Source organism: Danio rerio, chromosome 17, assembly GCF_049306965.1.
Source record: "Danio rerio strain Tuebingen ecotype United States chromosome 17, GRCz12tu, whole genome shotgun sequence".
NCBI lineage: Eukaryota > Metazoa > Chordata > Actinopteri > Cypriniformes > Danionidae > Danio > Danio rerio.
Window position 1 is genome coordinate 5,540,170 of NC_133192.1, and position 16,747 is coordinate 5,556,916.

At 41.8% G+C, this 16,747-nt stretch overlaps 1 protein-coding gene across 10 annotated transcripts in view; it reads left to right on the plus strand.

Moving 5' to 3' along the window:
- The window catches only part of LOC100333840 (NACHT, LRR and PYD domains-containing protein 3), a 38,307-nt gene that overhangs the window by 12,320 nt on the left and 9,240 nt on the right, over positions 1-16,747 (plus strand). For 6 of the 10 annotated variants that reach the window (XM_068214497.2, XM_068214498.2, XM_068214500.2 and 3 more), the window contains 4 exons: positions 3,603-5,441; positions 8,637-8,807; positions 10,636-10,800; positions 13,165-13,335. In XM_068214497.2, the coding sequence (XP_068070598.2) occupies positions 3,603-5,441; positions 8,637-8,807; positions 10,636-10,800; positions 13,165-13,335 (2,346 nt within the window). Of the gene's footprint in view, positions 1-3,602; positions 5,442-8,636; positions 8,808-10,635; positions 10,801-13,164; positions 14,017-14,055; positions 15,722-16,747 lie in introns of those variants that run through there. The other 4 variants (XR_012393188.1, XR_012393189.1, XR_012393190.1 and 1 more) reach the window with 2 other exon arrangements.

Genomic DNA, 16,747 nt, shown 5'->3' on the forward strand with positions numbered 1-16,747 from the left:
CTGCCGGGACACAAACGACGGTGCTGCCATTTATATTTTTTTCTTTCGGCAAAACTTAGGTACCATCTCAGAAGCTTATGTACTATATGGGCATCTAGAAAGCCTATGCATCTGTGGCATCAGATTAAAGGAACACTCCACATTTTTGAAATAGACTCATTATACAATTCCCCCTGTGTAAAACAAAGACCATTCAGCTGATATCTGGGTCTGGCAGCTAGCTTACCATAGATCACTGAAACAGATTAGACCAGGGGTTTTCAAACTGTGGGTCGCGACCCACTAGTGGGTCACACAGTGAACAAAGGTGGGTCGCGCAATGTCACATAGCTGCAGCTATATTTACATTGCGGTGAATCAAAACCAGTACGATTGGCGACAATAACTCAAAAACCTCTAAGCCTAAAAATATCTAAAGTGTGTTTCCTACAAAAAGACAAAGCTGCTTATGTTTCACAGCTGTCTTTTTCTGTTTTTTCGCTCGACATTACGAGCACTGCTCCGTTTGAGCCCTAACAATCTGCGTTTAGCCGGGAGAGCTCGCGCTGAGCTCTCAGTAAGGGACCGTTGGAAAAGTGCTTTTTTTTTTTTTTTTTTGCTCCGTCCTGCATGTTTTATTTTAAACACTACTAATTTTCTCTTAAATGAGCACAAACAGTTACTAAAGTAGTCGAATGCTTTATTATAGATCTGTGCATTCTTACATTAACACCTATCAAACAAAACACAAGGAGAGATTCACTAGCTGCTCTTCACTAAATAACTACAGTAACTTTAATCAATATGCAAATACAATCAAAAGTGAAGTAGATTTTATAGCTTTATTTATTTTCTGTCTAGGCCATTGATTTTAATAAGCTAAACCTTTTATTTATTGTCAATATTTTCTAATGTTTGCTATGTATTCTATCATTTGAAGCTATGTGTTGTCCCATATTTTTTACATCCCATCGTTGACAGATTGCTAATCATTAAATAGCTATAGTGCTATCTGTTAGTTTTAACGTCAGCTAATGTTATGGAAGGGCATAGATGTTATGGAAAATGGTAATATTATTGTAACTACCCCCATCAATCCTTCCTCAAGCAAATGTGTAAATATTATATCTATTCAGCAATAATGTTAATTGCATTGGCATATTTATCTGACGTTTTCCCAGCTTGTAGTAGTCAATTAAAAAGCGATTTAGTTTCCTATGACTACACTAGCAGTGGAATTTACTGCGATGTGACGGGGCTTGATCATAATCCGGGGGCTTAATCAAAGGTTGATCATATTCTCTTCTGAAAAGAGTGTCTTTTTCAACAAAAAAATGATCACAGTTACAGCCAGCATCCCACAAAAAGCACTTCGAGCCTCATTTTGTGCATTTCAAATCGCAAAATCCAAAAAGCCACACACCATATATTTTTGACTGCTTTGAATGGAGACATTTTTTTTTACCCAATTTTCCATATTAAAATATTATGGTGGGTCTTGAGATTGAATTACTTGCCTAGGTGGGTCCCGGAATAAAAAAGTTTGGGAATCCCTGAATTAGACCACAGGTGTCAAATTCCGTTCCTGGAGAGCCGCAGCTCTGCACAGTTTAGTTCCACCCCTAATTAAACACACCTGATCAAACTAGTTGAGATCGGTGTGTTGAAGTAGGGCTGGAACTAAATTATGCAGTGCTGCGGCCCTCCAGGAATTGAATTTGACAGTCCTGCATTAGACCATTATCATCTCACTCAAAATGACTAAAGAGTTTCAAAATGTTTTCTTATTGAAGTCTTGACTCTTCTGTTGTCACATTATGTGCTCAGACTAATAAAATAAAAGTAATTTTTAATCTATTTTCTATGCCTATATGTCTAGGAACTATAATCTCATTCCAGTATAATAATCGAGAAACTTTGCTTCCTTACCATGGTTGCGGCAGCACTATGATATTAAGAAGTGCAACCAAAACAATGCTCCCTGTGATCACGTTGTAAGTTGCCTAGTTGGGGACTATTTTCAGGTGCTGCAAAATATAATTGCTCCCGTTTCAGTCATGGTTTACAATAAGTGAAGTTTATTTCTAAACTAATTTCGAGAGGATCACGTGTTTATGATTGCTTGCAGCTGGCCCCGCATTCTCCAATTTATCATTCACCAATCAGACGACTCCTAAGCCATTATAAATGCCCTAGGTTTCATACCACGGTTATCTTCGTTTTGAAGAATCCCGCCTTCCACCCCTACTCCTCCTCCTTTGCTAGATGGGTGTCACGGTGGCCTAGTGGTTTGCACTGTTGCCTCACAGCAAGAACGCTTTTGGTTCTGGTCATTGCCAAACCAGCTGACGTTTCTGTGAGGAGTTTACATGTTCTCCACGTGCTCATGTTGGTTTCCCCCGGGTTCCTCCCACCGTCCAAAAACATGCAACCTAAGTTAATTGACTAATCCAAATAGGCACCATAGACATGCACTTAGTAAGTAGTTATCTCTTAAGAGCAATCACTAATGCCGAGTTCAGACTGCATGATTTTCAAAGTAGTCGTGTCACAGATGTTTTCACACTGCTTGACTATCTGGGCTTGCGTTTCGTCGCTGCTTTGTTTACACTGCAAGATGGATTGGTGACAGGGACTTTCACATTGCATGACTTTACTATAGGGAGAATCGCCGACAACTTCGTCCAAACTACGTCTCACAGCCTAAAACACGTCGTATATCTTTTGTTATTAACTACATAATGAGAAAGAAGCCTTTCATGGGGTAGAACATGTACATGTTTGCTCACCTGGGTTTAAAGGGAATTAGCCATTTCTCCTCAACGTTGATAATAAAATAATTTCTTTCTGTATGAAACGTCAAACAGACACGGTTGCTCCTGAGTCCTGTCAAACCTCCACTAGTTTTTCCTCCATTTCGTGGGTCCAAATAAACCGAAAAAGAGCGCTTTTAACTTCTCCCCCAGCCTCCCGCTGTCCTGCAGCAGGTTTACACACACACACACACACACACACGTGAAAGCTGCTCTCTCATTGGCTGTAGGCGATCGCTGACGTTATTTTCAGTCAAAACTCAATTCACACGGCATGATTTGAATCGCCGACAGCTCCAGATATTCAGCACGCCAAATATCTCGCAGTCATCGGCGACTCATCAGCGATTCTCTCAGATCGTGTCTTTGACCGTTCATACTGTGTGATTGTCACTCACGTGCACGAGCAGCGATTTGCCTGTGATTTCAAGCACTTGTCGTCGATTTCTCAAAACCTGTTGGCGAGCCAAAATCGGGGCTAAAATCACGCAGTCTGAACTAGGCATAATTGTTCATTAGCTACTACAGCAGGGGAGTTCTCAAGATCTACCTGAGCTCAAACTCCCCTCTCGCCTTGCAAACGGGAGGGAGCCCTGGGCTCGAGGATCTTACGAGCTCAGAGCTCTCTCCCGGGACAGCATGCCAAACAAGCTTTATAATCAATCATCAGCTAAGTGTGAACTCTTGAAACATTATTATGATTGTTATGGTGGAAAATGATCAAACTCGGCTGTTTAACGTAACTTTGCTTAACTTTTCTGGATTTTAATGCTTTTCACAGCCATATTGTTTTTCTCACTTGTTCTGCAGAGTAAAAAGTGATCTTGAGGGCAGATTAGAGATGCCCCGTCTGAACCGTTTAATCCATCGGAGATTGCGAATGGCCAAAAACTGTCACAAAATCAGTATGAAGACTAAATATGAGAGATTATTTGAAGGAATCAAGCTAGAAGGGAATCAAACTCTTCTGAACAGGATCTACACACAGCTCTACATCATAGAGGGAGAGAGTGAAGGAGTGAATGAGGAACACGAGGTTTTACAGATGGAGAAAACAGCCAGAACACAAGACACTCCAATCTACTGCAATGACATCTTCAAACCCTTACATCAACCAGAATATAAGGTGAAGGACAAAATCAAGACTGTTCTGACTAAAGGCATCGCTGGAATTGGGAAAACCGTCTCTGTGCAGAAGTTCATTCTGGACTGGAGTGAAGGAAAAGCCAATCAGGATGTAGATTTGATGTTTGTGCTTCCATTTCGAGAGCTGAACTTGATTAAAGATCATCAGTACAGTCTTCACAGACTTCTGCTGGACTTTCATCCTGATCTTCAAGATCTGCACTCACAGATTTATCAGGAGTGTAAAGTTGTGTTCATCTTTGATGGTCTGGATGAAAGCAGAATGACGCTGAAGTTTTCAGACACTGAGAGAGTTAGTGATGTGAACGAGTCTTCATCAGTGGATGTGTTGATGTCAAACCTCATCAGAGGAGATCTGCTTCCCTCTGCTCTCATCTGGATCACCTCCAGACCGGCAGCAGCCAATCAGATCCCCTCCGAATACATCAGCCGTCTGACAGAGATTCAGGGCTTCAATGAGCCTCAGAAGGAGGAATATTTCAGGAAGAGAATCAGTGATGAGCATCAAGCCAGCAGAATCATCTCCCACATCAGAAGATCCAGAAGCCTTCACATCATGTGTCACATCCCCGTCTTCTGCTGGATCTCAGCCACTGTGCTTCAAAACCTCCTGAATCAAGATGACGGAGCAGAAATCCCTCAAACTCTGACTGAAATGTACATCCACTTCCTGCTGACTCAGATTAGCACGAGGAATCAGAAGTATGGGAAGAGAAGACCTAAGAAACTCTCAAAATCTGACAGAGACATGATTGTGAAACTTGCTGAACTGGCTTGTACACAGCTAATGGAGGGCAATGTGATGTTCTATGAGGAGGACCTGATTGAGAGCGGAATTGATGTCAGGGACGCCTCGGTGTATTCTGGGATCTGCACTGAGATCTTTAAGGAGGAATCAGTGATTCACCAGAGGAAAGTCTACTGCTTCATTCATCTCAGCTTTCAGGAGTTTTTAGCTGCTTTCTTTATGTTTTACTCATGTGTAATCGAGAAAAAGACATCACTGACATGGTCTACGTCACAGGAAATCTCTCTGTTGTACAGGCCAATAAAAGAAGTAATTGATGACTCATTGGAGAGCGAAAATGGACACCTGGATCTATGTCTTCGGTTTTTGTTGGGTGTTTCGCTAGAGTCAAATCAGAAACTCTTACAAGCTCTACTGCCGCACACAGTGGACAACTCGGAGAGCATCAGCAGATTAACCCGCTACATTAAAAATAGACTCAAGGGTCAAGAACATCTCTCAGCTGAGCGATGCATCAATCTGTTTCTCTGTCTGCTGGAAATGAAGGATCAGACTCTCTACAGACAGACTCAGAAGTTTGTAAATTCAAAGAATCGCTCAGCGAATCAACTTTCCCCGTCTCTCTGCTCAACAATCGCCTACATGCTTCAGATATCAGAGGAGGTGCTGGATGAGTTTGATCTGAGAAACTACAACACATCAGTTGAGGGGAAATTGAGACTGATTCCAGCTGTGGTCCATTGCAGAAAAGCTCTGTAAGTATTAATCAGAAGTAAAACATTGAACATTTTTCATCGCGTTTTCTTTAAAGGACAGTAATTGGAGTAAAACCAGAAGCTGTGTAAAGAGGACAGAAGGGTTTTGTATTTTGAAGTGTTTAATATATTCAGACCTTTTCAATACCAATATGTCAAACTTAAGGAGACACAGAGAAGTGGCTTTAGTTTTGATGTTGTTGGTTTTTTTTTACTTCTTGTTTCTGTGTTTACACCTGGCTCAGGGATGTAACATAGTGAGGGACAGAGGCGGACTGGGACTTTAAATCAGCCCTGGCACTGTAGCCACTCCAGCCCACATTACTACACTGACACAGCCCCATCCATGGACACGCACATTCACTACTTATATTGGTGTACAGATAGTAAAATAATATAAGCAGTACCATATGTATTAGATATTTAAACATTTAATGATTGTGACTGGAACAAAATCAACCCATTTATAACGAATTTATATATGAAATCATTCATTTTCGTTTTGGCTTTGTCCCTTTTTTAACCTGGGATCGCCACACCGCTAACTTATTTAGTATATGTTTTAAGCAGCGGATGCCCTCCAAGCTGCAACCCATCACTGGGAAACCCCTATACACACATTTACATACATGCACTACGGACAATTAAGCCTACCCTATTCACCTATGAGGTGAGGTGACAGCGCTACCCACTGCGCCACTGCGCCACTGCGCTGCCCCCTTTTGAGAATAGTTCAGTTCATTTTATGCATTTGGCAATATCTGTTTATAGAGCTTTTTTTATTTTATTTTTTTATTTTTTCCTTTCTTTGAGCTTTTCGGCACTGCCTTTCCTTTTTTATGGTACATCTCTGACAATTAGCTTGTGTTGCACTTACTGTTTGTTTGACATTCTTGCCAGATTTTGATTACATTCCAGCCGGTCGTTGCCGATTGGGCCAATGCTTAACATTTATTATTAGGGGCCAAGCACCGTAGGTGCGTAGGCACCTATTGCTTTCGTTAGTGTTCCTATTATTATTAGGGGCCAAGCACCGTAGGTGCGTAGGCACCTATTGCTTTCGTTAGCGTTCCTATTATTCTTCTTCTTCTTCCGTTTCTTCCGCCGGATTTGAATGGCAGCCCATATAGGCGTATGCGGGAAAGTTGTATAATTTGGCACAATGATAGAGGACAGTCTTAACATTAATCAAACCAAATATGAAGTCTCAAAAAAAAAGGCTACAATCAAAAATTTTTTTTTCCTCTGAATCCTTGGCTCAGTCCAATTCAAACGCACCCTATGACGTCATTTTCCGTCATGAATTGTTTCGCGCTATTTCAAATTTTTTGAAAAGCTATTTGATCGAACTAGTCCTAGGCCGTTTCTCCGATTTTCACCAAAATTGAATCACATGATCTACACACCATGCCAACCAAAAGTTATGGAATTCAAGCTGATTTGACCAACCGTTTTTGTTTAACTTGCGATCAAATTTAACGTAGAACTTGCAAAATGGACTTGAGGCGATATCTCCGTAACGCATTCACCGATTCACACCAAACTTGGTGTGTGTTATGACAACTAGGGTCTGAGGTTAAATGCGGAGTTTCAGTGCACTGCCCCCTAGTGATCTGGAGATACAAAAAACGTCCTTTTTTGGTTTATAACGTCTCAACCTTTTATCCGAAACTCATAAAACTAGTCTCATTACATCCGGCAGAGCATGTCGAGTCAAATGATGTCTGATTTTCCCAGGTCAGTCATTTTGGGCGTCGACCATTTAGATTTTTGGCCTAAAATGCTATATTTTACCAACATGTTCACATATCTTTACAAAACATGGTATGCATCTTCAACCCCATGCCCTGAAAGTACTCAAAAACTTCTTGAGCAGCGCCACCTTTTGGCCAAAAGTGCTTGGCCCCTTAATTGCTGCTTGCAGCTATATTTATTATTCTTACTATTACCATCATCAAAAGCTGCCTACAGGTAAAAACAATACATATAAAAAAAATAAATATTAAAATAGCTGACCGGCCCACATTTAAAAAATGGTCCGGCCCTTCTGGCATTTGCCTGGTGAGGGAGACGACAAGGCAAAGTATAATCAAAAAGAAGATTTATTTAACTCAATGGAAATAATATAATCAAAATATCAGTATCAGCATGTTCAATCAGTGTGAAATGCAAGTAAATGGATGCGGTAAATGTTGTCAGTGATAGTGTATGGGTGCGAAACAAAGCATAATGCCCATATTGGAGCACAGCTCTGGCCAACTGCCAAGTGAATGTACACCGGCCCCTACAAGCTCTCTGCCGGGGTTTAAATAAGGGCGCTGACCAGCATCAGGTGCGCTAAAGGCACGCCCCCAATCTAGAATCAAATCAAACACACAGAAACACAAAACAACACAGTCCTAATGCTGCGTTCACACCAGACGCGGAACGTGCGTCAAGCGCGAGTGATTTACATGTTAAGTCAATGCAAACGCGCGTATAGACATCATGTGGCGCAATACGCGCGAATGACACGGGGCGAATTGAGCTTTTTGCACGTTTGACATGCTTAATGAGCGTTCACGTTAACGAATCAGAAGCTTGCTCTTGTGGGGGCATGACTGTGACGTAGAACCTGTTGATGGTGTCCCGGGGGAAATCCTCCAGGCAACACCGACAACAAGTCATCAAATTGGGCTGGGCTCAGTCAAGCACCGTTGAAAGCCTCCGTGAACCAGGTTCAGTTTCTGGAGGAGTTTATGAGCTCAAAGAGCTGGATGCCCATCTGAAAGCATGTAGGACTCAGACACGGTCGTAAACGTATCAACGCTGTTTTTCAGCCTTCATAAAGTACATAAACACTGTTATTTTCTTCATAAAATCCATGTTAGCCTTTTAGCAACGAAGCTACAGTTACCGGGCAGACAGAAGCCCTGCCCATCACGCGAATCCGCGTCTATTCTGAAGTGAATTTGACACGCGAATGAAGCGGATTTGACGCGCGAATGAAGCGGATTTGACGCGCGAATGAAGCGGGGGTTGATGCGCGAATGAAGAGAGTAAACTCAAATGTTCACACGGCTATTTACGCGCAATAGTGCGATTTATCCACGCGTTCCACGTCTGGTGTGAACACAGCATTACACACATCTTAACTCCTATGTATAAAGAGAGTGACAGTGAGGTCCATATTTCTGAACTGTATTTTGCTTGAAGATTCGCTGGCAGTAATCTCACTGATCAGTGCTGTGAACGACTGTCAACATGTCTACAATCCTCAAACTCACTGATGGAGCTGGACTTGAGTCACAATGACCTGCAGGATTCAGGAGTGAAGCTGCTCTCTGATGGACTGAAGAGTCCAAAGTGCCAACTCAACACACTGAGGTAAGAAATATGGATAAAGGGTATAAAAAATAAAGGGACCTTGTTTTTTGGTACAGAACTTGTGTGTTTTTAATAAATAAGCTGCACAGAGTGTGATTTAAAGGGGTGGATCACCCAAAAATGTAAATTTACTCTCAATTTACCTAGGGGGGAGAAAAGCTGATCCATCATGGTTTTTTTTAAAGGGTCATGAAACACCAAAACACATTTTTTGAGCTGTTGACAGTCGTATATGTGTCCCACACTGCTAAAAACACTATTAGGACACCTATATTTCACTAAAAAGTGTAAATTGGTTGTTTTTGCGTTATTTTAAGCAAATTCGTACTTCCGGTTTGAAACAAATTTTTGAAGCTGCGTCACGGCCATGAGATCACAGCGTGTATTCCAGCTTGTAGACTGGACGTCTGTACCTGGGAGTACCGTATTACGTTTCTGAGTGTGTTGCATTCATTCATGAGTAAGGCTTGGTTCAAGCCAATCAGCACGCGCCATTATGTATACGCTGCAACTTCATTAATATGCATGCAGGCTTTCTTAGACTGTACCTGAAACAGTATTCAGACAACAGAGATGCGTTGTGTTGCCAAAAGTTGTGAGAAAAGAATAAGAATTGTTTGGAGATACGCGTCGCAAGTGTTGCTTTCATAATGTGAAGGTTTTGTTTCATTTTCTCTCTATGAGCGCGCTGCTGGACTCACGCGTGGATCCGTGTAAGTGACGCGCGGCTGAAATTCGTTTGTTTGGAACATTTTTTACTCAAGAGCATTTCTCATCAATGGTGAGATTCAGATTTGCTGCTCGTCTCCTTTAAAAAAAGATGCAGCTCCAGTATGTGCTGATTCTCCTGTCGACAGATTTGGTAAGTGTTTGCGATCAGCGCCCTTTCTTTGTTCATTCAGATGGCAAAGTTAGTTGGTATGGTCAGCTGTACTCTTTCAGTGTTTACAGACAGACCTTAGTCAAAATGATTTCTAAGTTACTTAGTTTACAGTACGTTGATATCACTACAATATTGAAAGATCCTCTGTAAATGCTGCTCTCTGAGTGTAAGCACGTGAACACTGTAAGCAAACTTTTGCCGACCGTCGTGTTGAATTTTCGACCGCAATTTGTGACAGGATAGTCTACACACACACGACTTTCTGACCTACTGAGTGCATCTGAGTTAGAGAGAAATGCAGAGGCTTTTTTCTCTTATATGACGTGCGGTGTCAAACATTTCATCGTCATTAAACACACTGTCTGTCTCCCCTGTGTTTGTTTTTCCTCGGTCCTCAGCGCATGCCCAAATGGCAACTCCCATTTTTATTCAAACCCTGCCCATTTTCCCTCCCCGACACTCCCACCCAAACAGAGCTAGACACACCCACTTTCCTGACTTTTTCCAAACTAGAGGTTTGAAAACATCCTGCTGAAACGGGGAGGTTTCATGGCCCTTTAACGATATTCTGGATTGATTCTCAAAAGTTTAGAATCAAATTAGTTCACAACCGTTTGGGCTTGCATGGGCACAAGGTCTAAACCAGGGCTGTTCAACCCTGCTCCTGGAGATCTACCTTCCTGGAAAGTTCAGCTCCAACCCTGATCAAACACACCTGAACCAATTAAATAGGATCTAAACAGCACTTGATAATTGCAGGCAGGTGTGTTTGATATGGGTTGCAGCTGAAATCTGCAGGAAGGTCAAACCTTTTTCCAGACAGTATTTTAGATGATCCAATAAGCAAAAAATATTAGTCAATTGAATCTCTTATCAATACCAGATCTAGAAGATAAAAAAACAGTATTTTCACTGTACTGAACCATATTTTAAACTGTGTTATAGACTCATTGACTGTAATCTCACTGGTCAGTGCTGTACAAGTTTGTCTTCATGTCTACAATCCTCAAAATCATTGATGGAGCTGGACCTGAGTCACAATGACCTGCAGGATTCAGGAGTGAAGCTGCTCTCTGCTGGACTGAAGAGTTGTCAACTCAACACACTGAGGTAAGAAAAAAGGATGAAGATTTGTTTGGGTATGAAATGAAAAAGACCCATTGCAATGGTACCTAATCTGAGAGTTTGAATTAAATCAGCAGAACAGCATTACTTAAAGGGTCACGAAACACCAAAACACATTTTTTGAGCTGTTGACAGTCATATATGTATCCCACACTGCTAAAAACACTATTAGGACACCTATATTTCACTAAAAAGTGTAAATTGGTTGTTTTTGCGTTATTTCAAGCAAATTCATACTTCCGGTTTGAAACTAATTTTTGAAGCTGCGTCACGGCCATGATATAATAGCGTGTATTCCAGCGTGCAGACTGGACGTCTGTGCCAGAGTGTGTCTTATTACGTCTTACAGTGTGATACATTAATGCATGAGTAAGGCTTGGTTCAAACCAATCAGCGCGCTCTATTGTGCAACTTCATTAATATTCATTACTGTCACAGTGTTTAGACGACAGAGACGTCACGTTGTGTTGCCAAAACAAGCGTGAAGTGTTGCTTTTACAGTTTGCTGCAGTTAAGTTTTGTTTTCATTTTCTCTCTGTGAGAGCTCAGCTGGAGTCACGTGTGGATAAACAGTGTACGCGACGCTCGACAACAATAACTTACGTGTCTAAGGAGGATTATTGTTTACCTGAGAGCTGTTCTCATCTGCAAACGCTGAGATTCGGATTCGCTTGTAGTCTTCTCTTCATAAAGACGCGGCTCTAGTTGCTGGTGATTGTTCTGTCTCTACAGATTTGGTAAGTGAGCGACCAGTGCTCTTTGTTTATTCAGTTTGTTCGTATCTAACAAACCATTGCACAGAGTAAACATGTTAGCACCGCAACCAAACTTTAACCTCGTGTTGGGTTTTTACCGCATTTAGTGACCGGAATAACACACGCGGCTTTCAGACGCTACCTGCCGTGTGCATCTAAGTTTCCGGGAAATGCAGAGGTTTTTTTTCTCTCATTCGCCGTGCGGTATCAAACATTGCATGAAAAATACACGCTTAGAGCAGCTCCTCGAATCAAATATCTCGTTTGTCGTGAGGGGCATGAATGAATTCCCTGAATGAAAGAGCCAAACTGCAGTTAAAGTCCACCATTTAATCATTTGGCAAATAATTCGACTGCAGATGTCCATGTAGGTTAAACACCATCACTTTCTCCTGTGTGTGTGTGTGTGTGTGTGTCTGTGTGTATTTTGACTCTGAAACTCGCGCGTGCCCAAATAGACACTCCCACACCATCCCACTTTTCTTCCTCCAACACTCCCCCCTAAACAGAGCTGGACACGCCCACTTTTCTGACTTTTTCCAAAGTAGAGGTGTGAAAACACCCTGCTGAAACGAGAGGGTTTCGTGGCCCTTTAAGATTTTGGGATTGTTGTTTGAGATTGATCTGTTGTGTTAAATATTCTTTGGTCTTCAAAACCATAAAAACACTGATGCTAATTTAACCATTGAAAATATCAATGTACAGAGTTTTGACATGCTTGCTATATTATATGTGTATTTATGTTTTGCTATGTATTTCTGCATGGATGAAAGGGCTATAATATATTATAATATCTTAGCCTTATTTCTGTAGATTATTCAGATTTACTCCTGATGGGAAATTACATTTACATTTACATTTAGTCATTTAGTAGACGCTTTTATTCAAAGCTTCTTACAAATGAGGACAAGGAAGCAATTTACACAACTAAGAGCAACAATGAACAAGTGCTGTAGGCAAGTTTCAGGTATGTAAAGTGTAAAAAGCAAAACATTAGTAATTTTTTATTTTATTATTATTATATTTTTTTTGCTTTGTTTTTTTCTGTAGTACAGTTAGCGGTGGAGCCAGAGAGGCAATTGCAGATTAGGAAGAAAAGTGGAGACTAAATAGTTGAGTTTTTAGTCGTTTCTTGAAGACAGCGAGTGACTCTGCCGTTCTGATGCAGTTAGGGAGTTCATTCCACCAACTGGGCAGATTGAGCGTGAGCGTTCGCGAAAGTGATTTCTTCCCCCTTTGGGATGGAACCACGAGGCGATGTTCATTCACAGAACGCAATTTTCTGGAGGGCACATAAATCTGCAGAAGTGAGAGCAGATAAGAAGGAGCAAAGCCAGAAGTCACTTTGTAGGCAAACATCAGAGCTTTGAATTTGATGCGAGCAGCAACTGGCAGCCAGTGCAAACGGATGAGCAGCGGAGTGACATGTGCTCTTTTAGGTTCATTAAAGACCACTCGTGCTGCTGCGTTCTGGAGCAGCTGAAGAGGCTTGATAGAGTTAGCTGGAAGCCCGAGAGTAGAGAGTTGCAATAAATATTAGCCATTTGAATGTTATCTATACTAGGACTAAACCATATTTCAACCTGTGTTATAGACATGTTGCCTGTAATCTCACCAGTCAGTGCTGTGAAAGTTTGTCTTCATGTCTACAATCCTCAAACTCACTGAGAGAGCTGGACCTGAGTCACAATGACCTGCAGGATTCAGGAGTGAAGCTGCTCTCTGATGGACTGAAGAGTCCACACTGTCAACTCAACATACTGAGGTTGGATAAAGGGCACTTTGTATTTTCACTGCCTAGTGTTACCCATAACATACATGATACAAGCATATTACCAAAGACTATAGATTATATAAATATTACAAATGAAAGATATAAAAAAATGTTACAAGTTTTTACTACAGTAGCTGAAAGTCCCATGTATTTCCATACTCAATTATCAGTCAATTATTCCATTTAACCTGTGGTTATCATACCTTATTACACTGTATAAATGTGTCTTTACCTAACCTTTACCTAACCATCCCCATCATAATTGGCATCATCACTCTGGTTTCTTTCCCTTAATAAGCTGGTGTGTGGTCTGACAAAAAAGGTTGCCATCGCATGCTACGCACTCAGGGTCAGAGCAAGCTGAACTGCCGCTCTAGGCAGAGGACGATCAGGCCACCCTCAACCCCAATGTGAAAACGAAAGTGACCGGTTATAAAAATGAAGTGAGGTGTGGCGGACCTCTTTTCTGCCGCCCTATGCGCGGATATAACTGAGGACGCGCGGGTGCTGAGGGAGGGAGGGAGGTTTCGCGGACACAGCGCTCTCTATTCTGCCGCCCTATACGCGAATATAACTAGGACACGCGGGTGCTGATGGAGGTGTCGCTGACGCCGCCCTCTCTATTCTGTCATCTATGCGGGAATATATTTGAGGACGCGGGTGGTGAGGGAGGTGTCGTGGACATAACTGAGGATGTGGGTGGTAAGGGAGGTGTCGTGGACATAACTGAGGATGCTGGTGGTAAGGGAGGTGTCGCCGAAGCCGCCCTCTCTATACTGCCGCCCTAGGCGGCTGCCTAGGTCGCCTCTATGGATGCGCCGGCCCTGTACACACTAGTAGTGAATAAGGAGATTCCCCCTTATCTCTAAGGGCCGGGACACACGAAAATAACTGCAGCCAAATAACTAGCACCAACAAAACTCAATCGTGTTGTCGTTTCACGTTTGATCTGGACCAAAAATAAGGATTAGGGAAAAAAGTCTAACATAAAAGTGTAGATGTCGTTCAAATTATGTTTTTTGGGAAATTTACAATCAGTTTCAAACATTGTGTGTTTTATGTGTATGCTAATGCAAAGAGATGTGTCTTAAGCATAGACTGTAAAATATATGGACGTAGTATTCGTGACGTCACCCATAGGTTTCTGAAGAGCGCAAAAGAAGCCACAAGTAGGCGTGGCCAAATGTCGCCATTTTGTTCGCGCGTCATCGCACCCACGGCAGGATACCAAACAAGGGCAAAGAGGCGGAGAGTGAGCGGAGCTACAGACACCTGCTGACATTTTGCTAGGACCTGGTTTAGACACATTTTACTTTGGGAGAACGCTTAATACTTTATTACTTGTGACTCATTTGTATTCTGACGACATGTGCTTGGCTGTACACTACATCAATAAAGTGTTTAGTCTTTTAAAAACAGTGCTGTAATACATTGAGCCACTAAACATTGTTCTTATGACGTTTTTCAATAGGAGGGAAATGTGAAATACATCCAAACACTTCAGATATAGTCTGTGTTAGTAAATGCAGGACTATTGATGAAATCCAGCATAACACTGTATGATAACGCTTTAGATGACTGTTCTAGAGCCTACAGCTAATCAATCTGTCAGATTCTGGAGTGCTTTACTGCTCTAATTATAAATGATAAATGATCTTAAATAAAACAAATACATTTGTAGATATGTTATATAAGTATCTAACTTTACTCACATGGGAAACGGAGGCCATGTGAATGGTTTGTGAGCACAATTAAGTGCACACAGCATCCTATATCATCTGATAATTGTAGGAAATAAGTCCAAAAGGCAACAGACTGTGTTAACCCACATAAAACAACACAGAAATATGACGAATATGCCAAGATCGGTGATTAATCTGCCTAAATCAGCTAAGGTGAAGTGATGGCGACCAGCGAGACCTAGCTGTCACTTAAGTGGCCACATATAAAGGAAACTGATGAGTTAGAAAAAAATTCACCCCCCTCACAGTTGTCATGAAGGGTAATTATTAGCTGTATGAACCAAACTTTGGCTCTTTGTACCAGGCTGTAAACACCTTTTTTTCTGCTGTAAAGTTGGTCATTCTAACAGTGGGCTCAATTGAAATTTGCTCTATTATGGAGCCAGGACTAGCAGAATTTCGATAAATTGCAGTTTTAATTACTTCCGTATTGGCCTCCCGAGGGAGAGCGGAAGGTTGCCACTTGGTCTTAAGTCTAGTTTTGTCAGTCTTTCAAACTGTTCTAGGAAGGCTGCTCCATCTACCACCTACAGTCAATTTTGATATTGTACAGAATGTGAATTGGAGGTGCTCCTATCAGAGGTAGACCCTAGAAGAATGGTTTTATATGGAAGTTTGTCCTCCGGAATTAATACAAAAGAAAAAAATAGAGTGAGAGAGTTCAGCTGACGCGGTTAACGCAGTGGAGGCTGAACATCGCACTGTGAGTGAATTAAAAAAGAAATGGTCCGATGTAAAGGTGCAGGTTAAGAGGAGAACAGCGGTGCACCATCAAAGTGTGGACCGAACAGGCGGAGAAAAGGAGATGTTGAACTAACATCCTTTGAGGAGAGAGTTGCCTCAATTGTGGGCAACACTTTACTGTCTGGAGTAGTATCCGTGTCTGTGGGAGACACAGATGTATTAGAGGAACACTTTGTTAGGGCAATATAGCAGCACCTCTTCGCTCTTGTCAAGGCAGTGCCCCTGGCATTTCAGGTGCCCAATCGCATTTTATTTGCACATTTACTTAATGGAAATGTTTCCGATTCACGGATGCAAATTCGTCTTCAGATGGCGCCTTTACAGTAATGTGCGTGCAGTCGATCGCTCCGATTACATTGGGAAAATCGGCGATCGCTGCAAATTGCGCTTTAATGTTTGGATGGTCAACTGCATAGTTTGGAAATCTTATATACCTGCTAGATATGCGGATGATCCCGTCCTGTACAGCTGCCATTGCACAGCTCAAAGACGACTAGCTTAACCCTGAGCGGTCTGCCAGTTCTCTTTGGAAAGAACTAGTTGCCAGGATACTTTGTTGGTGCGATACTTTGTAGTGTGCAACTTAACATAATTGCCTCTAAGAGTCACCAATGGAAATAAAACAAACACACACAAGAAATACACGTGCACCAGACATGAAGTTGGCGCGGACCAATGCACGTTCTGACAAAATGTCATCGTTAGTAAATCCAAACGTGATCTTGAAACCTGGCATTGATACATGAGGCCCCAGGACACTATTCTGCAAGAAGAATGGCTCATAATCCCCCTGGCCAATGTGCAGGGCTTGTATCTGTCATTCCCAAGACCAATTAATGCTGTATTGACCACAAAAGGAGGCCGGACACCATAGTAAGGAATTATTGTAATCTAAAACAAGACGTTTCAGTGTCATT